At 38.0% G+C, this 27,344-nt stretch overlaps 1 protein-coding gene across 2 annotated transcripts in view; it reads left to right on the top strand.

Moving 5' to 3' along the window:
* JADE3 (jade family PHD finger 3) overlaps nucleotides 1-27,344 on the top strand; it is a 140,795-nt gene that overhangs the window by 78,058 nt on the left and 35,393 nt on the right. For both annotated transcript variants that reach the window (XM_016218482.2, XM_087829518.1), the window contains exon 4: nucleotides 11,029-11,186. In XM_016218482.2, coding sequence (XP_016073968.1) covers nucleotides 11,029-11,186 — 158 coding nt within the window. The remainder of the gene's footprint in view (nucleotides 1-11,028; nucleotides 11,187-27,344) is intronic.

The raw sequence follows: 27,344 nt of genomic DNA, 5'->3' as shown, positions 1-27,344 counted from the left end.
ATGTTTGGCTTTTTCTCTAAAAAATGTCACAGAAATGTTCAGACTAGCTGTGCTTTAAGAAACTGCCCACTGAAAGATGTTAATGAAAGCAGTAAAAGGGCATTTTCATTTTGTAGCTCTAGCAGGTTAAGCATTGATATTCTAATTGAATTCATAGTGAGGCCTCCTTTGTTTCTGCAAGCATCTGAAAGGCCAAGATGTGTATGCACTGTTAGACTTGGCACAGTTTCTGGGCTGTATGTTAGACTGTGAATCCCCTCTTTGACCATAAATAAGCAGATATCTGATAAGTATAAAGTCTTTTTGTTTCTGGAACTTTGGGGGAAACCACCAGTGCATATAAAATAGGCACACAATTAAGAATGTGTAAAACTTCTCAACTTCATTACCTAGGTCAATGTCAATATCCAGGTCCCTTATTCATAATCTTTAATTTAGTAGCAGATGGTCATGTTTTATTTTGTGAAGTTTCTGCATTACTTGATGGGGTTCTTGCATGGGAACCCTGTCTTTGGGAGCCAAACCATGCTCTTTTTGGGGTGTTGTGTGTGTGTTTTTTTGTTAATCCTTACCCAAGGATATTTTATTTCCCATTGATTTTTAGAGAGAGTAGAAGAGAGGGAGGGAGAGAGAGAGAAACATCGATGTGAGAGAGACACATCGATTGGTTGCCACCTGCACGAGGCTGGAGATCGAACCTGCAACCCAGGTATGTGCCCTAGACTGGAAATTGAACCCACAACCCTTCATTGTGCAGACCAACACTCTAACCACTGTGCCACACTGACCAGGGCATGCATGTTTTAGTTGAGCCATGAACTCACATCTCCTTTACCCCATCAACATGTACTTTATGGACTAGGTAGGAGAACTCTGCTGTATACATTTTTTTCTGCTTTTAGAAGTAAAGCTGAGACTATAACGATAATAAAATAACTGCAGCTAGAATTTATTTAGCAATTAGCATGAACTCAGTACCATGCTAAGCCATTTATATAAATTCACTCATTTAATCCTTAATAATAACCCCTCTGAGGTGTGATTATTATCCCCATTTTACAGATGAGTAACAGACAGAATTTAGATAACTTTCCCCAAACTATTAAATGGTGAAACCAGTAGATGAATCCAGGTAGTCTGTCCTGGGACCCGTTTTCATTTTTTTTTTTTTTTTTAATATATCTTTATTGATTTCAGAGAGAGGAAAGGAGAGGGAGAGGGAGGGATAGAAACATCAATGATGAGAGGGTCATTGATCAAGCCCGCAACTGGGCATGTTCCCTGACCGGGAATCTAACCCCGATTGCCTGGATCCTAGGTCGACGCTCAACCGCTGAGCCAAGCCCGGCCGGGCCCGTTTTCATTTTTTTAAAGAATTTTTTTTAATCCTCACCCAAGGATATGTTCTTATTGATTTTAGAGAAAAAGGAAGGGGGAGAGAGAGGGAAACATCAATCACTTTGCCCCCCGTATGTACCCTGACCAGGGGTTCAAACCCAAAGCCTAGGTATGTGCCCTGACTGGGAATCAAACCTACAACTTTTTGGTGTATGGGACAATGCTCCAACCAGAGTTAACTTTTTTTTTTAAGTTTTAAGTTTATCCTTTTGTAATTTCCTTATGAAAATAAACGTGTGTGTGTGTGTGTGTGCGCACGCACGCGTGTATGCGCGCCACTGTATGTATAAAACACTGCTACCCAGGATACACTATAGCTATTTTATTTGTCTGTATTCATTTTCAAAACCTAAAATATGCCTTTTCTTATCAGAAGCAGATTCATGAGACCAGTCTGGTAAATACAAGGTGGAGCAAAAGTAGTTTACAGTTGTGAGTACACAAAACATAGCTTATTCTTGTATTATTATTTATTGTATTATTTTCCATGCAAACAACTGTAAACCTACTTTTGCCCCACCCTGTATATTTCATATCACTTTCCAGATATCTGCCTGAGTACTGAGCTTACATTCCTATCCTCTCTTTAACATTTTATGTTCTGCATCATGCTTGAGATACTTGACTTCTATAGCAAGATAAGGCAGACTTGCACTCTGCCTTGAGTAAAAATGCTTCTCTAGAAACCTTGGATCTGATGCTGTTTAATCTGGCTAGCTTATAGAATTGAAATTAGGCTTATAAATCTGCTTTATTTCTCTAAAGGCAGGAGGGAAAATTATAATAGTCATTGGATTTAGTCTTCATTTGCTTAAGAGAAATAGGTATGAGTTGATTGGTGTTCTTATAGTCTGAGGTTTCCCAGACTTGACAGAGTGCCTGTTCCTGGAGGTTTGGTATTTCTGGAGCCAGGGACAAGGGCCAGATTTCATTGGCCTCTGCTTTTCTATCTCTTCGTCTAGAGTCTTTAAGTTATTCTTCTGTTTGGTAAATATGTGTATGAGTTTCCTAGGGCTGCTGTAACAAATTACCACATACTGGGAGCCTTAAAACAACAAGAAATTATTTTTCACAATTCCGGAGGCCAGAAATCCAAAATCTGCCAGGCTGCACTCCCTCTAGAGATTTTTGGAAAAATTCTCTTTTTTGCCTCTTCCAGGTTCTGGTGACTGCCAGCATTTATTGACTTGTAGAGCAATGAGTCACTCTAATCTCTGCTCCATGATTACACTGCTTCCTCCTCTTCTGCCTCAGATCTCCCTTTTCCTTTCTCTTGTAGCCCCCCCCTCCCCTGCCAGTATTCCAGGATGATCTCATCATCTCAGAAATCTTCATATTTACATCTGCAAAGATCTCTTTTCCAAATAAGGTGACATACACAGGTTCCAGAAATTAGAACGTAGACATATCTTTTGGGGGGGGGGCACCATTCAACCCAGTACAATATATTTCCAGGTTACCTAGGAAACTATATGGGACAGATTTTCATAAAGCAGTTATATCAAATATGAAGACATGGCTTGTGCTATGTAATTAGATACTGTGGCATTATTAAGCCCAAGACATGATTTTGCAATCGATTTATATTGTGAAGTATGTCATATAGAAAATAATGAAATATTTTAGGAGGTTGAGAAATACTTGACTCTAGTATTCTTTACAGATCTAAGGTAGGATTTCCCACACCACTGTCTTTTCCAAAGACAGTAGTTTAACACAGTTGTAATTTAACCACTGACTCATTACAGGCACTTTAGTAATTTATAGAAATAGATCAGAGTGTTCAGCAAAATGGTGATTCTCTTTCTCCCACTAGCCACCCAGAGCACTGAGCTCTGTGCTAAACGTTAAATGGATATGTCTGTGATCCTCTCTTACCCCCTTATATAAAACATTACACAATAAACCATCAGTTTTTATTTACTGTAGACTTAGTTTCTTCCCTGCACAGCACCTTCATTGGCTAGGATTCTTGGTAGGAAGGTCATTCTTGCCACCTGGCCACGAGCATGTTTAAGGTTGGTGTCCTCCTCTACTTTGCTCAGGTCATGTTATCAATTCTAAATCTTCCCTAAGTGAAACCAACAAGCATTCCCAGAGTTGTCCCTGGAAAGTAGCAAATGGAATGAGTCCTTATTTAAATGGCATCATTTGGTTATGTGATAATTCAGTCCTATACTCTGAAATGTTGGCAGTTTAAACAGAACTGCACCAACTGAGAATTAATTGCTTTATTGGATAATGCTCTGTGCCTCTACTTTCATGTTACACATAATCTGCACAGTGTTTCTCCTCCAAGAACCTTTATTAGCATTAAAGACTAAAATGTTTGCTTGATAGCATCTCTTCCTTTGATCTTCCAGAAATGTGGGGCACATTTATCTTCACCCTGCAGGTAGTTATTTGATTTTTTTTCAGAATTAGAAATTAGTAGGTGAGGTGTAGACCAGTGTATGCATGCTTTATGTGAAAGTGTATTTCCTTGTTGCTTAGATGTTAAATGGAACTCATTAGTGAAATTGTTGCCAGGATTCATGGCATACTTAAGAACGCATGCCATACTTTTTTTTCTGTTGTTGAAAAGGCAAAATCACAAAGCTTAGGCTTCCACAGCCACTGAAGTCATGTTTCCAGGCTGGTGAGCACATTTCTGTGCCCCTTAGTCACCCAGGGGCCCTTTCAACCAAAGAATAATAGTATATCAAAGTTTAGATGGATCCCCATTCCCATATTGTCAGTACCTAATCGTGCTTAGGGTCCAGAAAATGAACTGTAGGGAATCTCTTTGTTTCTACAAGTCCAGGTTATAATTGTACCCATATTATCATCCCCTACCTCTGACCTTTGAACTTTCCACCGAACTTGGGGTCCCTTGACAGGGGAAGGGTTAAGGCTAGCACTAGGAGCCTCTTGGCTGCCACAGTGGACATATATTCTTATCCTTCTCACTCGTGAGGAGTTCACGGAAAGTGATAAAAACTAATAAGCCAGATAGTAAAAGGTTAAAAAAGAAAATGAGGCTAAGGATATCTTTTAAAGATCTAAGTACAGAGATAACTACAATATAACTGCAAACTTTCTTAAATACAAAAAGTTATAGTTAAAAAAGCAAAGAATATGCATCTGGTAGAGAAAGACAGAAGCACAGGAAATATACACATAATTATTAAATATGAGAGTGGAGACTAAATATATGAGTCATGCCAATAAATATGAATGGGCTTAATATCTGTTAAATAAAAATATTTTTTGGCTCACAAAGTAAGACCCAACTATATGCTGCATATAAGAGTATACCTAAAGCACCTATTCAGAAAGGATAAAAATAAAGATACTGACAAAGGTATACCAGGAAAACGGAAACAAAAACAGCAGGAGTAGCAATCCTGATATCAGAAAAAGTAAAAATCAAGCCCCCCAAACAAAGAAGACTTTTTAATGCTGAAAGGTACAGTTCACCATGAAGATACAATACTTGTGAATAGTTATACACTGAATAACACAGCAGTCACCTTTATGGAGCAAAAACTCTAGGAGATGCAAGGAGACATAGATAGAAACATACTAATCATAAGAGACTTTCAAATACTGTTCTCAATATCATACAGGCTAAGTGAACAGAAAAATAAGTGAGGAGATAGAAGATCTAAATAGCATAAGCAGTAAGGTACATCTTGATGAATATATATCAAATTCTACACCGTGATATTAGAGATAATAGAGAATACACCATCTCAACTGTCTGTGGTACATACACAAAATATGATCAAGTATTAAGTCATAAATAAAACGTCAGTAGTTTCAGTTAAGTAGAAATATTATAAACAACCCTCTGATCACAATGCAGTAAACTCTGGAATTACTAACAAAAACGGAAAGGCTCTTCCCTGTGGAAATTTTAAACCCATTAAATAACTCTTGGGTGAAAAGGGGAAATACAAACTGATGAAATTATAGTTTCTTTAAAAATAATGATAATGGAAACATTCCATTTCAGATTCTTTCTCCATAATGAGAAAAAGGTGGCAAGCATTGTTTCACCTACTCCTGATAAGCTTTTCTACAAAAAAAGAAAGCTTAACATTTCTAATGTTCAATTAACAATATACTAAAAATATTACAGTAGTTCTAGTTTTCATTTCTCTATACATTTATAGCCAATAGTAAGAGATTTTCTAATATTTTAACCAAAATATTTAAAGATATAGAAAAATTATAATTTTCTCATTAATTATTAAGATAACGTTTCCGTTTCTGAGCTCACTGTCATTTTTATGATCCCACACTGCTGGAGAAAGTGAAACTGCCTATACTTTGCAAGCGTCTGTAGAAATAAATTTGAAAACCTGGATAAGATAGATAACTTCCTATGGAAATACAAATTACCAAAATTGACTCCATTAGATGTAGAAAGCTTAAAGAGGTAAATTTCAAAAAAAAGAAATTATTAAGGAACTGCCCCACAAAAGCACCAAGTCCAGATGGTTTCATAGGGACCAGATAGTCCCAATAATTCTGATTATTCTAGAGCATTATAACAGAAAGAAAATGTCCTAATTTTTTATGAAGCATGCATAACACTGATACCTAAACCTTAAATACAATACAAAAAAACAGTAACTGCAGATAAATATCACTCCATGGATAATTTAACTCCACGTTAAATAAAATACTAGAAAACAGCATATAATACCATATTAAGAAAATAATATATCACTACCAAATGACATTCATTCTAGAAATGAAAGTTTCAGTATTAAAGAATCCAGTATTATCATATAGCATATTAATATCTCTAAGGAAAAATTATATACTTATTTCCATATATACTGAAGAAGCCTTTAACAAAATTCAATACCCAGTCAGTATAAAACATGCAAAAAATAGGAACTGTAAGATACTTTGTTAACATTATGAAATATATATATACCATAGTCTTCAACCTAGTATCTTATTTAATGAGGAAACACTAGAGACATTTTCACTAATTTCAGGAAGACAAATATGCCCTATCCCCATTACTATTCCAAATATTAATATAAGTATTAGCCAATGCAATTAAACAAGAGAAACCAATTAGAAACATAAGACTAGGTAAAGAAGATGTAAAACTTTCTCTGTTTGCAGATGATATGATAGTATATCTGGGAAACGGTAGGAAAATCAATGATAAAACTAACTCGGGCAATGAAAAAATTTAGTAAGATAGCAGAATATGAAGTTAACATATAAAAGTAATAGATTTTTTTAAAAAATTATCTTTATTCTTGAAAGTATGAGATATCCCCCTTTTTCCCCCCCTGTTGATCCCCTCCACCCCATGTCCGCCCCTCCCCCTCCAGGTCTTCACCACCCTATTGTCTGTGACCATGGGTTATGTATATATGCATATAAGTTTTTTGATTAATCTCTCCCCACCTACTCCCCCACCCCTGCCTTTCCACTGAGATTCATCAGTCTGTTCCATGCTTCTATGTCTCTGGATCTGTTTTGTTCCTCAGTCTATTTTGTTTCTTAGATTCCTCATATGAGTGAAATCATGTAAAACTGAATCAGGAAGCCTCAGAAAACCTGAAGAGGCTAATAACTGATGAAATTGAAGCAGTAATAAAAAAAACTCCCAGCAAGCAAAAGCCCTGGTCCTGACAGCTTCACAAGGGAGCTTTCTAATTCTTTAAGTTGTAGGGTTAGTTTACTAAACATTTTTCTTGCTTTTTGAGGTAGGCCTGTAGTGCTGTGAACTTCCCTCTCAGGACTGCTTTCACTGTGTCCCATAGATTTGGGGTTGTTGTGTGTTCATTTTTACTTGTTTCCAGGAAGTTTTTGATTTCTTTCTTGATCTTATTGGTAACCCATTCATTTTATAATAACATGTTATTTAGCCCCCATGTGCTTGAATGTTTTTGAGTGTTTTTACTGTAGTTGACTTCTAATTTCATGTCCTTGTGATCTGAGATGCTTGATATGATTTCAATCTTGAAGTTGTAGAGACTTGTTTTGTTTTCTAAAGTGTTGATCTTTGAGCGTGACCCCTGTGCACTTGAGAGGAATGTATATTCTGCAGCTTTGGAGTGAAATGTTCTGTAAATATTGATAAAATCCATCTGATCTAGTGTGGCATTTAGAGTCACTGTTTCTGTGTTGACTTTTTGTCTGGAAGATCTATCCAGTGAAGTCAGTGGGGTGTTAAAGTCCACAACTATGACTGAATTACTCTTAATCTCTCCCTTAAAGTCCTTAAGGTTATATAGGTCCTTATTTATTGCCATTTTAATTCTTTATGCCTGTGTTTCTCTCTGTATTTCTTCTTATTATTACAGCAGTCCGTTTGACATTTCCTGCAATGCTGGTTTGGTGGAGATAAACTCCTTTTAGCTTTTTTTTGTCTGGGAAGCTCTTTCTTTCACCATCTATTTTGAATGATAGCCTTGCTGGGTAGAGTAGCCTTGGTTTCAGATCCTTGTTTTGCATTACCTTGAGTATTTCATGCCATTTCCTTCTGGCCTGTAGAGTTTCTGATGAGAAGTCAGCCGATAACCTTATGGGAGCTCCTTTGTAGGTAACAGATTGCTTTTCTCTTGCTGCCTTTAAGATTTTTTGACATTTTAGTTATGATGTGTCTGATCATGTGCCTCTTTGGATTCTTGCTTGGGACTCTCCGTGCCTCCTGAACTTGTGTGACTTTTTTCCTTTACCAGGTTAGGGGTTTTCTGCCATTATTTCTTCAAACAGGTTCTCTAACTCCTGCTTACTTTCGACCTCTTCTGGCACTCCTATGATGTGACTATTGTTACGTTTCATGTTGTCCCACAGCTCCCTTATACTGTCCTGTTTTTAATTGTTTTTTCTTTTTGGATCTCTGATTGAGTCATTTTTCTACACTGTCTTTTAATTCACTGATCCTGTCCTCAGCTTCCTTTAATCTGCTGTTTATTCCTTCCAGTGTATTCTTTATTTCTGCTATGTCATTCTTAATTTCCTTCGTAGTTTCCATATCTTTTTTCATGCTGTTGAGCATCCTTACAATCATCATTCTGAACTCTATATCTGATAGATTGCTTATCTCTATTTCATTTAGCTCTTTTTCTGGAGACTTCTGTTCTTTCATTTGGGGCTTGTTTTTTGGTCTCCCCATTTTGACTGCCTGTAGGGTTTGTTTCAATGTATTAGGTGGATCTGCTAGGACTCTGTCTTTTTGGAGGGTCTCTGGTGCAGGCCAGTGTCAGACACAGTTTGTGACTGGCCCTGAGCACCCTGTTTGGAGCTGTCAACAACCCATGACTTGAAGTCTCCTCTGCTGGGGCTGGGTGCATTTGGGCAGGACCAGGATGCACACCAAAGTCTGCTTTTTCAAGGCCCAGGTCCAGAAGCAGATCAGGCAGAGACTCAAAGCACTCTGATGCCAGCCTTTGCCTGCAGGGTGGGGTGGCTGATTGTTATCAGTCTCTTAATGAGCCTCAGGCTGCAGAAACTCCACTAGGTAAGGGGAGAGGTTTTCTAGCAGGGTGGGGCAATTGCTTCCCACCCTCCCCCAGGCAAAAGCAGCAAAATGTCTGCCTGAGAGAGATGTCCTCTGCAGTATGGGCAAATGACTCAGCACAGGAATCTAAATGGGTGCCTTGTGATCTCTATCACCAGAGCCCACAACCCTAGATTCTCCTCACACAGCTCCAGTCCAGTCTGCCCTCCCTCTCATAGAGCCCAAGTGAGTGGCTGCACACAAAACTTTGTGTGTTGGCCCTTTAAGGGGATTGCCTGCATTTCCAGCTGTCTTGTCTCTTCCTAGCAGAGAGAAACCCTGCTGCTTTTCACAGCCACACGTTATGTGGGTACCTTTCTCCGTTCTGGTGCTCTCGGCTGGGAAGCCCCACCTGAGGTTTAGGCCCCTGAGTCCTCAGTGGAAACCCCCCACAGCTGAGATATCCCTCTGGACCTTCAGCTGCTGCCTGTGGGAACCCAGCCAGCCCTCTCGTGCCTCTACACTTCCTACCAGCCTCTGTGTGGTCTCCACTTTTCCTCCTTGATTATGAGGGTGCTCTCGAGATCATCTTCAGTTGCAGTTGATTTTTCAGGATGGTTTTTCTATATTTTAGTTGTTATTCCAGTTTGGTCTGTGTAGCTTCCACTCAGTCTGCTGCCATCTTTAATCTCTCAAGTAATAGCTTTTATAACCAGGTAGAGGATATAAACATTCCTGGGACATAATGGGAATATAGGAAATACTCCCAAATTAATGGGATATATTGAGAGCCAATCTGAAAGTGCTCCCCATTACCAAAGGTGGAACTATTTCAGCAACAAAATAAATAACAATAACATACTGAATTATAACCCAAAGAATAAAATAGATATCTATGAGTCTATAATTATATAAATAAAAAGATAAATGGGGAGAAAGGACAGTGGATACTAAAATTAGCCAATGACAGTTTGAGAAAAAACAGGATTTTTGTTTTGTTTATTGTTGACAGTATTCCAGATGTCCCCCATTTTCCCCTCCTTTGCCCCCCTCCACCCAGCCCCCACCCCACCCCAGGCCTTCACCACCCTATTGTCTGTGTCCATGGCGCTGTGCATCTATGTTTTTGATTAATCTCTTCCAGTCCCCTCCACCCCCTCCCCTGTGAGATCTGTCAGTCTGTTCCATGTATCCATGCTTCTGGTCCTGATCTGGAAACAGGATATTTTTATAATCTCAAAGTATCTCCTCTAAGATATTTATTAATTACAAAGGGAAATGCAGTAATCTTAACAGTGGAAGTAACCAGCAAGATCTACCTTAACCCAGTGATCATGGCATCACATATCCCTAATATAATGTAATGAGAAGGGCACAGCGTCATTTCTGTGTATTTTGCCAAAAAATAAGTAACCTCAGTCTAATCATAAGAAAACATCACACAAACTGAAATTGTAGGGACAGTCTATCAAATACATGAACAGAAATCTTCAGTAGTGTCAAGGTCTGGAAAGACTGAAAAACTGTCACAAATTGGAGGATACTAAAGAGGCATAACAACTAATTGCAATGTGGGGTCCTGGATTGAATTCTGGAACAGAAGGACACTAGGGGGGAAACTAGTAAAATTTGAATAAGGTATGTAAATTAATTAATAGTATTGTAACAATGTTAATTTTCTGGTTTAGGTAATTGTATACTGGTTATATACAATGTTAACATTAAAGGAAACTATGTGAAAAGTGTATGGGAGCTCTGTACTATTTTTGTAACATTTTGTAAGTCTAAAATTATTTCTGCATAAATAATCAAAAATAAGGTGATGGCTAGATAAACAATTATAAGTTTATCAGGGGATACTTGTTGCTTAATTTTAGAGGGTTAAGGCTTGCTTGTTTTATACAAACTGTTTTAGAGTTACCTGTATTGTTAATTTAAATTCAAGGAACACAAGAAAATAATTCAGTAAGAACCCCTTTACTCTTTATTAAATCCAGAACTAGCTGGCTTCCCTGTCAACACTTCAAACCCTTTCCAAATAAGAGTTGATCTGGCCATATAAGAAGTTAGAGATGTCTCTCTTGTTGAAGTATAGATTTGGTGGGGATGATCTTTTTAAAATAACATTAAATGGTTTTAGTTCCTTTGTGATGTGTGCAATGTCTTCCCAGGTATTCCGAAAGGATCTCATCAGTGCCATGAAACTTTCAGATTCTCACCACATTAATCCTGACAGCTATTACCTCTTTACGGATACGTGGAAAGAAGAATGGGAAAAGGGAGTCCAGGTACCAGCCAATCCAGACACTCTTCCACAGCCTTCCCTCAGGTATTTGCATGCTTGCATCTTTGACTTAGGGAATGAATGTTCTTATGGTTATCTGTGTGCTGCTTGGGGAGAGACTTTCAGTGGCTAATTACACATTTATAATACAAAATCATATGCCACATTCACCAGTTCACTCAGACCAGTGGCAGAGTATACCAGGCTAGGATAGGTTAGTAATGAAAGCCAAGCTCATTTATTTAGGGAAAAAAATATGTGTCTATTTATAGGATAAAACTGTTTGAGGTCCAACCTGAAATGTGATAAGATTATGGAGACCAGGATTTCCAGATCTGACTCAATAATCAATAGCATTTATTAGTCTTTGAGGAAAAACAGAGCATTAATTATATAACCCCATAATAACCCTATTAATACATAACCCCATGAGAAGTCGTTTCCTTATAATTGGGACCTTATAGTGATAGCATCTATTAATAGAAGGCCAAAACATTTAGAGTTTGCAAAATGCATAAACACAGATGGAAGGGGATAACTGTAATAATTGAGTTGACTACAAGCACATAACCTTCAGTTGCAAAGACTTGAGAAGAAAGTTTAAGTAGAAGAGGATTTGGGTTTTGTGGAAAGGGGAGAGGACTTTTCTGCCAGAGGAAGTAGTAAGTTCATCTCAAGAGTAATGACTGGTTTTGGAAGCCATTTTTTGTTACTGATCTTTGTGTTTCCAGTGCTTCTCACAAAGGCTGGTATGAAATAAAATGCTTAGTATGTGAGTGAGTGAGTGAGTGAGTGACGTAAGAGAGGGGAGGGCAGAGGAAGGGAAGCGAAGGGAAGGGATAGGATAGCAACAGATAAAGGGGCTGGTGGGACAGCTTACTATGAGAAATTATACATCTCATTGTACATCTATTTCTAGTACATATTAGGTTCATAAAGGGCAGAGGTCACATCCTTGAATTCTCTTTCCCTAGCACCAGGTTCTTAGGTCCTGGTCATGGTCCAGAAAAAATGCTTGTTGAATCACTTCTAGAAACCCAAGCCTAGGCTGTCCCACCGACAGAGAGACTGTCTCTGTTAAGGAAAACTCCAGTCTTTCCCAACACACATCCTGAGCCTTACTAGCTCATCATCATCTACACCATTTCCTGCCTCCTAAAAATTAGAACAGCATCATGAATGAATACAAGAGTCAGGCATTTTTATGTCCTGTTGTCAGTATTTTTATATACCATAGTAGTAACAGTGGGGAGCCTAGACTTCCACCTCAACCTGGCAGTGATGATGCATCCCTCTCCTTCCCATCTAGGGTAGCATTAGAGGAGACTTAATAGAAAGTCAGGACTTTCACCACTTCCCAGTTTTAATGAAAGCACCTCCTCCTCCCTTGATGTCAATGGAGGAGGCCACATATGGAGCAGGAGTAAGGTGCTTTTTCCAATTCCAGTGAGAGAGGTATCAGTGGAGGCTTAATGGAGAACCAGAACTCCCAGCCTCACCCAGCCGTAACAGAGAGTCCCTGCCCCTTGGATGTCAACAGAGGCCAAATGGTGAATCAGAACTTCTGTAACCACCTAGTAGTAATGAGGTGATATCCCCCCCTAACCTGATCTCCAGCCAGAGCAGTGTCAGAGGAAGCCAGTCACAGCAGAAGCTTTAAAGATCCAGAGTCTCATAGCATAAGACCCAAAATGTGCAAGTTTCAGTAAAAAAAACATTCATATAAGGAACCAGATAATCTGAAATTAATATAGTCACTCCTTCATTTTTTGGAATAATGTTTGCATTATATATCTTTCTCCTTTATTTTACTTTCTACTTACTTATATGCTTATAGTTTAAGTGTGATTTTGTAGACAGCATATATTTAGGTCATGTTTTTTTTGTTTTTTTTAGATATATCTTTATTGATTTCAGAGAGAGGAAAGGAGAGGGAGAGAGAGAGATAGAAACATCAGTGATGAGAGAGTCATTGATCGGCTGCAGCCCGCAACCTGGGCATGTGCCCTGACCGGGAATCGAACCCCAATCGCCTGGATCCTAGGTCGACGCTCAACCGCTGAGCCACACCCGGCCGGGCTAGGTCATGTTTTTTAATCCACTCTGCCTATCTCTGTCTCTTAAGGGGTTTAGACCATTAACACTTACTGTAATTATTGACTAGGGCTTAAGTCTGCCATTTTATTTATTTATTTTAAATATATCTTTATTGACTTTAGAGAGAGGAAAGGAGAGGGAGAGAGAGAGATAGAAACATCAGTGATAAGAGAGTCATTGATTGGCTGCCTTCTGCACACCCTCGACTGGGGATCGAGCCCACAACCCGGGCATGTGCCCTGACTGGGAATCGAACCCTGACCGCCTGAATCCTAAGTCAACTTCTGAGCCACGCCCGGCCAGTCTATTTTATTTTTATTTTATTTTATTGTGTGTTTATTCTGTATTTTATTTCTCTGTTATCTTTTTTCTGCCATCCTGAGGGTTACCTGAGCAAATTACCACAACTGACCCACTCTGAAATAGATCATTTGAATAGTCTATAACTATTAATGAAATTGAATTTTTTTTTTAAATATATCTTTATTGGTTTCAGAGAGAGGAAAGGAGAGGGAGAGAGAGAGATAGAGACATCAATGATGAGAGAGTCATTGATCGAGCCCGCAACCCGGGCATGTGCCCTGACCGGGAATCGAACCCTGATCGCCTGGATCCCAGGTCGACGCTCAACCACTGAGCCACGCCCGACTGGGCTGAAATTGAATTTTTAATTAACAACTCTCCCTAAAAATACCTCCAGGCCCAGAGGATTTTCCTGGAGAGTTCCAACAAACAGTTAAAGAAATAAAAAGTGACAACACTGGAAGAGAAATTTGAATTAAATGAAATGTAGTTATAGAATAAATAGCTGACTGTGGGAATGTGGATACACTGTTGTTGAGAGGCTCTAGATATGCAGCCAGAGGAATTAGTGAAGGTGAACTTATGGACATAAATAAAGTGATTGTGGTGAAAAGAATAAAGATATCCCAGAGAAAATGGTGCCAGCAAAAACTGCACATTAAAAGAACTCTGAGAAATATTTTACAACGTTGAAAGCACAAAGGACCAAATGTTAGAAACTGATCTAAATTTAGAAGGGAGTGTGACAATTTGTCAAGGCATAAAAAAGGCTCTTGCTCTGTATCATAAGTTATGCAATGAAAAGAAGTCAAACACTCTACTCTTTTTTAAAAAAATATATCTTTATTGATTTCAGAGAGAGGAAAGGAGAGGGAGAGAGAGAGAACCATCAATGATGAGAGAATCGTCATTGATCCGCTGCCTCCTGCATGCCCCCGACTGGGGATCAAGCCCAGGCATGTGCCCTGACTCAGAATCGAACCCTGATTGCCTGGATCGTAGGTCGACGCTCAACCGCTGAGTCACTCCCGGCCGGGCTAAACACGCTACTCTTGTTAAGTTTTTATAAAGAAGACTTTAAATTCTCAATGTTTCAAATTATAGTCTATTAATACACATTTGTTTTACTGTTTTTTATTTCCCTATATATTTATAGCCAACAATAAGTTTTTAATGTTTGGACAAAAATTTTAAGGGTCACTGAACAATCATAATTTTCCCCATTGATTATTAAGATTGTTTTTCACGGTTTCTGCTTGCACATTTTTACAGTACCATACCACTGTGCAAAAGCAAGGGACTACCTGTAATCTGTAATGACAGCAGATCAGTAGTTTTTTGGAAGGGAACAGTTAAGCAGGAGGGCACAAAGAAACTTGGAGGTGATGGATATATTCATTATCTTGGTTGTAATGTTGGTTGCACAGATGTATATATATGTGTGCCAGAACTTATTAATTTGTACATTTAAAAGATATACAGTTTCATATATATCACTTATACCCCAATAATGTTAATAAAAAATCATATACATATATATACACTCACACACTCATTTTATATATATATGTATGTGTATATGTATATGTACTGTAATTACAAATAGAGGAGTATATAGATGGGTAAGAAAGTGTGGTAGTGGGCACATAAAGAGAGGCATAATGGTGTGTGATTAGAAGAGAAAAGGAAGAAAGATAAGATGTGACTACAGGGTACCTAACAGCAGAACCCCTACTGTCAAATACAGTAGTGGTACCTCGGTTTTCAAACGTCTCCATTAATGAACATATTGGGTTACAAATGCTATAAACCCAGAAGTAAATGCTTCGATTTCCAACATCCCTCGGAAGTTGAACATGCCACATGGCTTCTGCTGAGGGCAAGATCCTGAGGCCTAGCTGTCGGCTATTGATCCCTCAGTTTTCGAATGTTTCAGAACTCGAACGGTCTTCCAGAACAGATTACATTAGAAAACCGAGGTACCACTGTAGTAGGTTTTCAAGACACATTTATTATTATAAGGAGAGTAAGACAAAGGAAGCAAAGAGGAAATGGGTGGATGTTAGGAAAGAAAATTAGTGAAGAACCAAAAGATAATATGGTAAGAAAAACAAAGATGGCCTGGCTGGGTGTGGCTCAGCAGTTGAGCATCGACCTAGGATCCAGGAGATTGGGGTTCTATTCCCAGTCAGGGCACATACCCAGGTTGGGGGCTCGATCCCCAGTTGGGGGCATGCAGGAGGGCATGCATGATCAATTATGACTCTCTCATCATTGATGTTTCTATATCTCTCTCGTCCTCTCTCTGAAATCAATAAAGATATATTTTTAAAGAAAAACAAAGATGAAGATAGGAAGGGAAGGACATAAAAACAAGTAAGATTAAGGAATAATAGCAAATAAGAAGGGCTGAACCTTCCATTTTAACCACCTGCCATTCCTATACTAAATGTAAGTAGATTTTTTCACTTTCTCAAGCACTTGATTGAAAAGTTTAGTGTAAGTAAGCATGCATTACAACTAATGAGTAACATTGTAAATCAAAATAGAAAAGTAGGAGCTAGGAGGATTTCACTAAGTTCCTCAATCAGGTCAAGTTCCAAGTTTGTCATATGACCACCATGGGCTTTTATAAATGTGCTGCTTGCTTTTTTTTTTTGTAAGATTTTTCAAAATTGAGATATAATTTATATATTTTTTTATCGAGATAGGATTCACATACCATAAAATTTACCCTTTTAAGTTGTATGATGGTTTTTAGTGTATTTACAGAGTTATGAAACTATCACCATTATGTAATTCCAGTTTGAAGGCAGGAAGTCCAAGATCAAGTTGCCTTCAGGGTTGGTGTCCAGTGAAGCCTCTCATCCTGCTTGTATACAGCTGCCTTCTCTCTGTATCCTCACATGGCCTTTCCTCTGTGTTCACACACACACACACACACACAGAGAGAAAGAGAGAAGGATATCTGGTATCTCTTCCTCTTCTTTTTTTTCTTCCTCCTCTTATAAGGACAACCCTGTCAGATTAGGTCCCCACCCTTGTGACCTCACTTAACCCTTATCTCCATGTAGGCCCCATCTCCAAATTCAGTCACACTGGGAGTTAGGGCTTCAACATATGAATTTGGGGAGGACACAATTCAGTCCATAAAAACCACTAATCTACTTTCTGTCTCTACAGATTTGCCTATTCTGGACATCTCATATAAGTGGAATCATTCAGTCTGTGGCCTTTTAGTCTGATGACTTTTACTCAGCGTAATATTTTCTTTTTTTAAATACATTTTTATTGCCCAGTCGGGCTTGGCTCAGCGCTTGAGTGTCAACCTAGGATCCAGGCGATTGGGGTTCGATTCCTTGTCAGGGCACATGCCTAGGTTGTGGGCTCAATCCCCAGTCGTGGGCGTGCAGGAGGCAGCCGATCAATGACTCTCTCATCATTGATGTTTCTGTCTCTCTCTCCCTCTCTTCCTTCCTCTCTCTGAAATCAATAAAGATATATTTTAAATATATATATTACTTTTTATTGATTTCAGAGGGAGAGAGAGAAAGAACCATCAGTGATATGAGAGAATCAATGATCGGCTGCCTCCTGCATGCCCACTGCTGGGGATCAAGCCTGCAACCCGGGCATGTGCCCTGACCAGGAATCGAACCTCCATGCTCAACTAATGAGCCACGCCAGCTGGGCACTCAGCATAATATTTTCAAGGTTCATCCATGTTGTAATGCATGTCAGTATTTTGTTACTTTCTATGGCCAAATAATATTTCATTATATGGATATATCACATTTTGTTCATCTGTTAATCAATTGTTAGATGTTTGGGTTGTTTCCATGTTTTGGCTATTATGAATAATGCTGCTATGAACATTCTTATACAAGTTTTTGAGTGGACATAGGTTTTCATTCCTCTTGGGTATATACCTACGATTAGAATCACTAGATTATGTGGTAACCAGATCCTTACCACTTTGAGGAACCATCAAACTGTTTTCCACAGCATCTGCAACATTTTACATTCGTACCAGCCATGTATGAGGGTTCCATTTTCTCCATGTCCTCACCAATACTTGTTATTGTCTATCTTTATTTGCCTGATGGCTAAGGATATTGAGCATCAATTCTTCATATGTTTATTAGCCAGTTGTATATTCTTTTTGGAAGAGAGCTTTTCTACTTTATTACAAAAAGAAGAAGCCTTTATGTAGTCCAAAAATACAAGATTGATCTTTTTTTCTCTTCCTGAAAAAATGCTGCTATTTAAACAACCAAAGTGAATCCTCAGTTCTCTTCATGTTCCATCCCATTCGCTTTGGAATGGATGCCCTTGGCTACTAAAAATCTGACCCTTTAGTGAACAGGGAGACAAAGTCCCCAGATCAGCAGTTCTAGAATGTCTCATTTTTATATAGTGCATCCCTGCATAGTTCCTATATACAGGGTGGGGCAAATAATACAAGTATAAACTCTGTGTTTTGTGTGCTCACAACTGTAAACCTACTTTTTCCCCTCCCTGTATATCTTCGGAGAAATTATTCAGATCTTTTCCCCATTTTAAAATTGGAGTATTTGTCTTTTTATTGTTGAGTTGTAAAATTTATTTACATATTCTAGAAACAAGTCTTTTATTTGCAAATATTTTCTTCCATTCTATGGGTTGTCTTCAGTTTCTTTGTGGTGTCCTCTAAGGCAAAGTTTTTAATTTTGATGTTCAGTTTATCTATTTTTTCCTTTGGTTACTTGTCTTTTTGGTGTCAGATCTAAGAAATCATTGCCTAAACCAAGATCATGAAATTTTATACCAATTTTTTTAAGATTTTTATAGTTGTGTCTCTTACATTTGGATCTTTGATCCATTTGAGTTAATTTCTGTATGTGGTGTGAGGTGTTCAGGGTTCAACTTCATTCTTTTGCATGTGGATATCCAGGTGTCCCAGCTTCATTTGTTGAGCAGCTTACTTTTTTAAAGTGATAGACACTGTATACCTCAACCCCACTCACCATTTGGTTCCATGAGTTCCTTATAATCCAGGCTACTGTGGAAGAAAACAGTTCTTGAATCACCAAGAAATCCCCGTTCTATTTTTTTTAATCTCCTCTTTCTATCTAGGTGACTTTTTAAACTTTTTTCTACCTTGAACTGAGATGCTAATTTTTCTACTTTATGCTTTGCTCTGTCCAAATATGTCACTTTTTTCTCACACTATATGAAATAAACACCATTTATGTTCTTATAACTTTTTATGTTACTGTTTCTTTCTGTATGTCTTTGTTGTTGTTTTTTTCATAGGTTGCAAAACTCCTAGAAGTTAAGAAGGTGTCTGGTAACTGGTTATTTATACTATTGAGAGAGTACTTAAACATTTTTTGAAATTAAAAGATAAAAATTAAAAGATAGACATTTTAAAATTATATGCTTTGGGAGCATTTGAGATCTTTCTCCCCAGCATACATCATCAGGTTGGCTCAAAAACTCTTATTAAAAAAAAGAGATACCTTTATTCTCAAAGCCACATATTAAAGTGTTTTCTTCTAACATAACTGCCAAATCTAAACTAATGTAAATGTTTCATAATAAACCCTTATGGTGATTGCTTTTAGATTTAAAACCAATATCTTCAGTGATCATGTATTACTTTCATATAAAGAAGAAATGTTAATAATTATTCAATTTAAAAAGTCTTCCTGCCTTCCAAGCTCTAAAAATTGTGAATCAGTGTGTATTGAAAGTGTGATGACATTTCTTATTTCTGTGCTAAAGATTTTTAATACAGAACATTATCACAGTTTACAATACCATATGAAAAGTGTAAAAACAAAATATTTTAATTATTTTGAGTTTACTCCTCCATGTTAGTTTGTTAAAATTAAAACATTATTGGTTAGTTATTTTATTTTCTACTGATGGAAATCTCACTTCTTTGGAGCAAGTATTCTTAGTATAAATCTGTTAGAGAAATTTAAGAATGAATCTAATGTAATACAATAGTTAAGTTAAAATATATCTAAAAATATTGGGAAACAATTCTCTACCATTATGTATTAGTCAACATAGGCCACTTGCTATGACAAGCATCCCCAAAAGTCTCACCATCTTAACACAATGAAGGTTTTATTTCTTGTACATCTCCATTCAATGTGGGTTTGTGATGTGAGTCACCTCTACCACATGTAGTCATTCAGGGACTCAGACTTTTTGTTATGAGTGGCTCCTCTATCTGCCAGGTTCTTTCCCCCTCCCTTCTCTACCCCCAAATTTCTAAATCCAGTCTGCAGGAAAAGAAAAGACAGTGTGGAGGGTTATGCAGGTAGATTTGGGCTTTAAAGTGGCTTATCCACCCATATGCCATAAGCCAGAACTCACTCACATAGCCCACCTAATTGCAAAGTTGGCTGGGGAATGCAGTCTTGCTGTGTGCCTAGATCAGGGGTGGGGAACGTACAGCCAACAAAATCACTTGGTCTGGCCCTGCTAAGGCAACTGCAGGTGGGACTCAAAATTCAATAAATCTAGGAGCTATTTTCATAGCTAATTTTTAGGTTGATGATTTTGTATGGCCCACAAATGATGTTATAAATATCCAAATTGCCCCTGGCAGAAAAAAGGTTCCCCACCCCGGCCTAGATGAAAAAGGAAACAGTGTTTGATGATCACATAGCATTTCTCTGCTACTCGTTGATAGTGGCATTACAAACTCAAAGCTATGTGGGCACAGGTGCCTTGTTGATTTTATTTAGCACTGTAACGCTGATGGTAGTTGATGCTATGATCTGCACTGCCCAGATCCCATATGGTCTTAGGACCTCTTCACATGTCTCTCAGCAGGTTAGTCTCACTTCTTACATGGCAGCTCTGGGCTCCAAGAGTGAGGTATTCCAAGAGATAAGTGGAAGCTACTAGTGTCAAGGCCTGGGCTCAGGAACTGACACAGCATCCCACAATATTTTATTAGGGCAGTTGCAGAGAGCCCAGACTGAACAAGAGGGAGATAGACCCTACCTCTCAACAGAAAGACTGTCAAAGGATATGTGATCATCTTTAATCCATCACAATAGTAATATTTTTAATGTTTGTATTTGAGTTACTTGTCTTACTGCCTACAGACATTAATCAACTAAAGAAACTTAAATACTAATAAAACTAAACACTTGCTTTTTATTTATTACCTAATCTACAAGATTGTCAAAATACTTCAGAATTTTCTTTCCTTGCCCGGCCGGGCGTGGCTCAGCGGTTGAGCATCGACCTAGGATCCAGGCGATCAGGGTTCGATTCCCGGTCAGGGCACATGTCCAGTTGCGGGCTTGATCAATGACTCTCTCATCATTGATGTTTCTATCTCTCTCCCCCTCTCCTTTCCTCTCTCTGAAATCAATAAAGATATATTAAAAAAAAAAAATACCAATTTAAAAATTAAAAAATAAAAAAAGAATTTTATTTCCTAATGGGCTTACAAAAGAAATTTTGGACATATGTAAATTCATAAACCTTATCCTTGGGTTCTAGAATTACTCTATTGCTGCTAAAAATGACTGAAAAGGTGGGAAGGTGAAAGATGCGATAGAGCAGGTGGAACAGATCCTTTCAGAATCTTTGTTCTGGCTTTCGGACTAGGTTTTTTCCTCTTTGCCATTGTTGTTTCTGCAGTTTTCTTCTCTCACAGTGTAGTGTAGTGTGTATATGTGGTGACTGAGGGCATGAGGGAGTACAGAGAATTATGGAACCAGCTTGCCCTGTAAGTTACAGCTGCTTAGATAAGTCTGTTCACTACCATGAGGAATTTTTTGAAAGTAAGTTCAACAAATAAAGAAGGTATTGACCCCCATTACATGTTTTTAGATAGGCTGGATGATTTTGATGCTAGTTATTAACAAACAAGCTGAAGATAGGGTTTTTTTGGCGGGGGGGGGGTTGGTTTTCATTTGTATGTTTAAATTAGTTTCTATTGCAGTAAGGTTCTAATGGAAGGAAAACAATGTTTCATATTTGGTTGAAAGGATGCATGCATTATAAGTTGTATGACACACAAGTGGCTAATGATGTATTTACCATGTATGTGTTTGCATGTTTTTAAAATTATAGAGTTATTGATTTATTGTAAAAAGAAAAATAATCAGAATACAAAATATTAACTGTATAGTATATATACTTATACACTCATACATATATGTAAATAAATGGCAACGTTCTTGATTTTTTTTTAATTTTTTATTGATTTTTTTTTTTTTTTTTTTTTTTTTTTTTTTTTTTTTTTAAGAGAGAAAGGGACAGGGAGAGAGAGATAGAAACATCAACATCAACATCGATTGGCTACCTCCTACACTCCCCCTGCTAGGGATCAAGCTCGCAACCTAGGCATGTGCCCTGACCGGGAATCAAACCGGAACCTCCTGGTGTATAGGTTGACACTCAGCTGCTGAGCCACACCAGCTGGGCTTGATTTTTTTCACTTAACAATGTATCATCATCTACCTCTGAGTCTTTAATGATACTGAAAAAGGGAATGATTTGACTTTCAGACAGGCCCTTATTTCTTCTTGGAGTGTAAAAGTTGTACTAACTGAGCTATGGACAGCAATACTTTTTTCACTAAACTCAACTATATAACCACCAGTTCAACATTTCCATTTCCATGTCCAGTAGACATCTCAGACTTAAAATGTCCCAAACTGAACTGCTGATCTTCCCAAACTAGTCCTGTAGTTTTACACATTTAACTGATGGTACATCCATCCTTTAAGAAAGACTGCGTTTTCAGTCTTTCAGGCCAAAATTCTTACAGTCGTCTTTGATTCTTCATTGCCTGACAACCCATATTCAATACTAAAGGCGATCATCTTAGTTTTACTTTCAAAAGATAATTTGCGTTTCATATAGTAAGTCAAAGGAAGAACAGCTCCTAGTGAAAAAAGGAGCTCAAGCCTGCCTGCCTCCCACTACACTACTGTATTTTGTCATCGTTCCTCCCCTTCCCCTACTTTCCTTGCCCCACTCTTCACACAGCTCCTTTCTCATTCCATTTTAGGCAGCAGCAGTCTGCCATTCTTGCTTTCCATTATGAGAAGCAGTACAGTGTACAGAGCACTTTCATACACACATTTATCTTATTTAAAGTTTAAAACTATGCTTTGACAGTTTTTCCAGTACTATTGCTGTATAACTTATTTTTCCGGTTACTGTTGCCCCCAAACTTAGTAGCATCAAGCAACTATGTTACCATACTCATGGATTCTATGGGTTGGGAATGCAGACAGGGCACAGTGGGGATGGTTTGTCTCTGTTCTACAACATTTATGACCTCATCTTAGGAAGACTTGAAGTTTGAGGGTGACTCAGCAGCTGGGGACTGGAATCATCTGCAGGCTTATTCACTAACATGTCTGTCACCTGGGCTGGAATAATGGAAAGTTTGCATGTGGCTTCTCCATATGATTTTGGCTTCCTCACAGCATGACAACCTCAGCATAGGCAGACTTTTTACAGGCCTAAGGCACAGGGCTCCACATACATGTGTTTCAGCAAACAAGGTGAAAGCTGTCTGTATTCACTTTAACACCCAGCCTTGCAATTCTCATAGCATCACTTCTGCCATATTCTGTTGGTGAAAACAGTCACAAGCCCTCCCAGATTCAAAAGTGGGAGGAAGTAGTGTTAACCACTTGATGCGGGAGTGGCAAAATCACATTGTAGGAGAGCATGTGGGATTTTGAAAATATGATCTGTCACAGAGGTTGTAATTGTCCTGTTTCATAGATGAGGCATGAAGTCTGATAAGAAGCAGTCAGCCCAGAGTGGCAAGATTAACAAGGGGCATCTTGGGAAACTACTACTGGAGATATTACTGCAAGGATTTGGTTAGCTTTTAAAACTTTTATTTCCAGGCTTCAAAAAAAACATGGTATTTGTGCAATATCTGTGCTATTCACAAATGATTCTAATTCGCTCATTAGGAAATGAAGCATAGTCTCTAAATACAAAATACTTAGATCAACTGAAACCACAATGAGGACTCACTGTGCATAAGACACCAGAAGAGACCATAGGTCAGGTTAGAGTGATTGCAGCTTCCTTTTGCCTCCTCAGTGGCATAGCAGTGTTCACATGGGCCAAAGGTAGCAGCCAAAGGTAGGCCAGCTATCCCTGAGGAACAGCAGGTGGATAGGCCTTCATCTTATGGGGCTAAGCAGGTGTGGTTGTGGATCTTTTCACCAAAGGTCAGTCATCAAGAGGGTTACTAAAATATTCCTTTACACTCAAGCATCCAAATTGAAAACTGCACTTACTACATCATTCTAACAAAATTACTCAGACTTCTAGTCTTAAGAGCATTTGCTGATTTGGTCAGTGGTTTGGTGACCATTCAAAGAGTATCTCTACATTGGTATGGGGAAGGAGTGGGGGTGGAGTGGATGCAGGTGGAGGGGATCAATGGGAGAGAGAAAAGAGGACACCTGTAATACTTTCAACAATAAAGATAAATTTTCTTAAAAAACAATGTCTCTAGTACCTAGTGTATAGTGGCCAGAGAAGAAAATCACCCAGGTTATAATCCTGAGATTTCTTCCAGCTACAGCAATGTTACATGTACTTGATATTAAAGTTCCATTTTTAAAATTCCAAAGTAATATTTTTTTCACTAATTCTCACAGACCTTCTCTATCATTATAAATACAAGAATTTCTCCTTGTGAGCGTGTATTAACTTTACATTTTACTCATGGGTTTCCTTGCCTTTGGTTTTACTGGTTTGGTCTATAATCTTTTTATTGTCATATACTCAATCCTTAGATTCAGACCTTTTTAGTTACATATGAAAAGACAAATGAGATAACATCATTTGTTATCATTATTATAAATTTTACACTGAAGTATAATATATACACAGAAAAGTAACCAAAGTATAACTGTATAACTCAATGAATTTTCATTAATTAAATACACTCATTTAACTGCCACCCAGATCAAGAAATAGAACATCACCGCCCAGCCGACATGGCTCAGCGGTTGAGCATTGACCTATGATCCAGGAGATCATGGTTCGATTCCTAGTCAGGGCACATGCCCCCAGGGTTGCGGGCTCGATTCCTGTTAGGGGGCATGCAGGAGGCAGCCAATCATTGATTCTATCATCATTGATGTTTCTCTCTCCCCCTCTCCCTTCCTCTCTCTGAAATCAATAAAGATATATTTTTTTAAAAAATAGAACATTACCAACACCCTAAAAGCCCTCCTTCTGTTCCTGCTCACTAACTGACCTCCATCACCATAGGTGATCGTTTTGCCACTTTTGAACTTCATATTGTTCATCACAGTGAGTGTGAGATTAATCCATGCTATTGCATGTAATAGATCATTAAGTTTCACTTCTGTGTCATATTCCATTGTGTGAATATACCACATTTTATTTATCCATTCTGCTCCTGATAGATATTGGGTTGCTTCCAGTTTTCACTTATGAAAAATGCCAATATGGACATTTTTCTTCATCTTTTGGTAGACATATGTGTACTTTTTTGTTTGTTAAGTATATTCTTAGGAATGAGTTTGCAAGGTCATAGGGTATGTATATGTTCAGCTATAATATCAGCCGCCAAATAGTTTACCAAAGTGATTGTCCCAATTCACACTCCCACCAGCAGTGCATGAGAGGTCTGTTTGCTCAGATTCCTTGTGAACACTTAGTATTGTCAATTTTTGGTCAGTCTTCAAGTGTAACCATTCTGGTAGGTAATAGTGATTGATTTCAATTTGTATTTTTGTGATAACTAATGAGGTTGAGAACCTTTTAAAAGTTTTCTTGCCATCTGGATAGCTTTATTTGTCAAGTGTCTATTCAAGTTTTTTGCCCAGTTTTTAATGCAGCTGTCTTTTTCTAGTTGTTTTGTAGGAGTTTGTTACATACAGGGTGGGGCAATAGTTGTGAGTATGCAAAACAGAGTTTATTCTTGTATTATTATTATTATTTATTTATTATTGTATTTTCATACAGACAACTTTTGCCCCACTCTGTATAGTTGATAAACAGAAGTTTTTCAGTCTCTTCCTTTATGGTTAATGGCTTTTGTCTTATTTAAAGTATCTTTGCCCTGTCCCAAGGTTATAAAGATATTCTCCTTTATTTTCTTCCAGAAGCTTAATAAATATTAAATTTTAAAACACTTATAGTGCCCGGCCAGGCGTGGCTCAGCAGTTGAGCGTCGACCTAGGATCCAGGTGATTGGGGTTTGATTCCTGGTCAGGGCACATGCCTGGGTTGCAGGCTCGATCCCCAATGACTCATCATTGATGTTTCTGTCTCTCTCTCTCTCTCTCTCTCTTTCCCTTTCTCTTTCTCTCTCTCTCCTTTCCTCTCTCTGAAATCAGTAACGGTATATTTTAAAAAAACAAAACACTTCTAGTCTACTTTGTTCCACATAAAATGTGAGTAGTTATCAAATATTCTTCCTCTTAGAAAAAGATGAATCTTAAAAAAATTAGATATTCTATAATTTCCTTGTATGCCATGCACCAAAAAAGCACAGCATATTTAATCTCATAGTCTCTGGAGAATTCATATGCTTATCTTGCCCTTTTCAGTTGGGTTGATTTCAGTTGGAAGCAGGCCTTTGACAGCAGTTCCCAAGTTTTTAGCTTCAATTAATATTTTAGGGTTCTGCTCTTTTCCTCAAATATTTGTTCCCTTTGGCTTTAATACCTCCACATGGTAGAAAAATGAACATGTGCAAATGTGTATAGTTAGTAACTTTATTCATCACATATTATTTGGAATCATAAGCTTTTGGAAGAATGCTTAGGAGGAGATATTTACTCTGTATTTACAGAGTGGACTTGGCCTATATATTTATATGTATTCATATGAATACATTTGTTTTTATGAATCCTTCTACATATATAGTAACTCTAGAGTAAAGAAACTGGCTCCAGAAGCCTTCCAGAGAAACAATTTTCATTATTTTATGATGCCATATATATCTATTTCTTTCTCTCTTTTTTTAGATGGCCTACCCTGTTCTTTAAAATTGCCAGGGAATAATAATCCAGATTTCCTCTTGGTTATATTTTCTGATGCTTCACACAGTACCTAAAACATCAGTTGTAGAATAGGTCATTGGTATGAGAAACTTCAATTTCTTCCCTGGCTTGATTTCCTTGCCTTGTGCTTTTAAGTGTCAGAAAGGGTGAGGGGAAATATGGATTTGCTCCAGCCTACTGGAGAAGTTGATGGAAGAATGGGACTCTTTACTCCCATCATGTAGCCCTGGCTCAGACTTATGATCACTATCACTTATGGTTGGGAAATGCGTTAAGTTTGTGTAAATCCGTGCCTCTTGGCTTTAACTCATCTACATAAATAGTGAAGATACTAAATATAACAGCAATAACAATGGCATTTCTATTGAATTTATTGGGGTGACATTGGTTAATAAAATTATATAGGTTTCAGGTGTACAATTCTATAATACAGCATCTGGAGAGCATTATGCTAATGGAAATAAGCCAGTCAGAAAAAGACAAGTACCATGTGATTTCACTCATATGTGGAATCTAATTAACAAAATAAACTAACAAATAAAATAGACATAGATAAAGAACAGGCTGACAGCTGTCAGAGGGGAGGGGGGTTAAAAGACTGGGTGAAAAAGGTGAAAGAATTAAGTAAATTTTAAAAATTCGTAGACACAGACAACAGAACGGTGATTACCAGAAGTGAAGGGGGGTGGGGCATGGTAGAAGAGGGTATGGGGGGATAAATGATGATGGAAGGAGACTTGACTTGGGGTGGTGGACACTGACATTG

Source organism: Miniopterus natalensis, chromosome X, assembly GCF_054644295.1.
Source record: "Miniopterus natalensis isolate mMinNat1 chromosome X, mMinNat1.hap1, whole genome shotgun sequence".
In the NCBI taxonomy this organism is placed as follows: Eukaryota; Metazoa; Chordata; class Mammalia; order Chiroptera; family Miniopteridae; genus Miniopterus; species Miniopterus natalensis.
The sequence above is the reverse complement of the archived record's forward strand: the minus strand, read 5'-3'. Positions and strand labels throughout refer to the sequence as shown.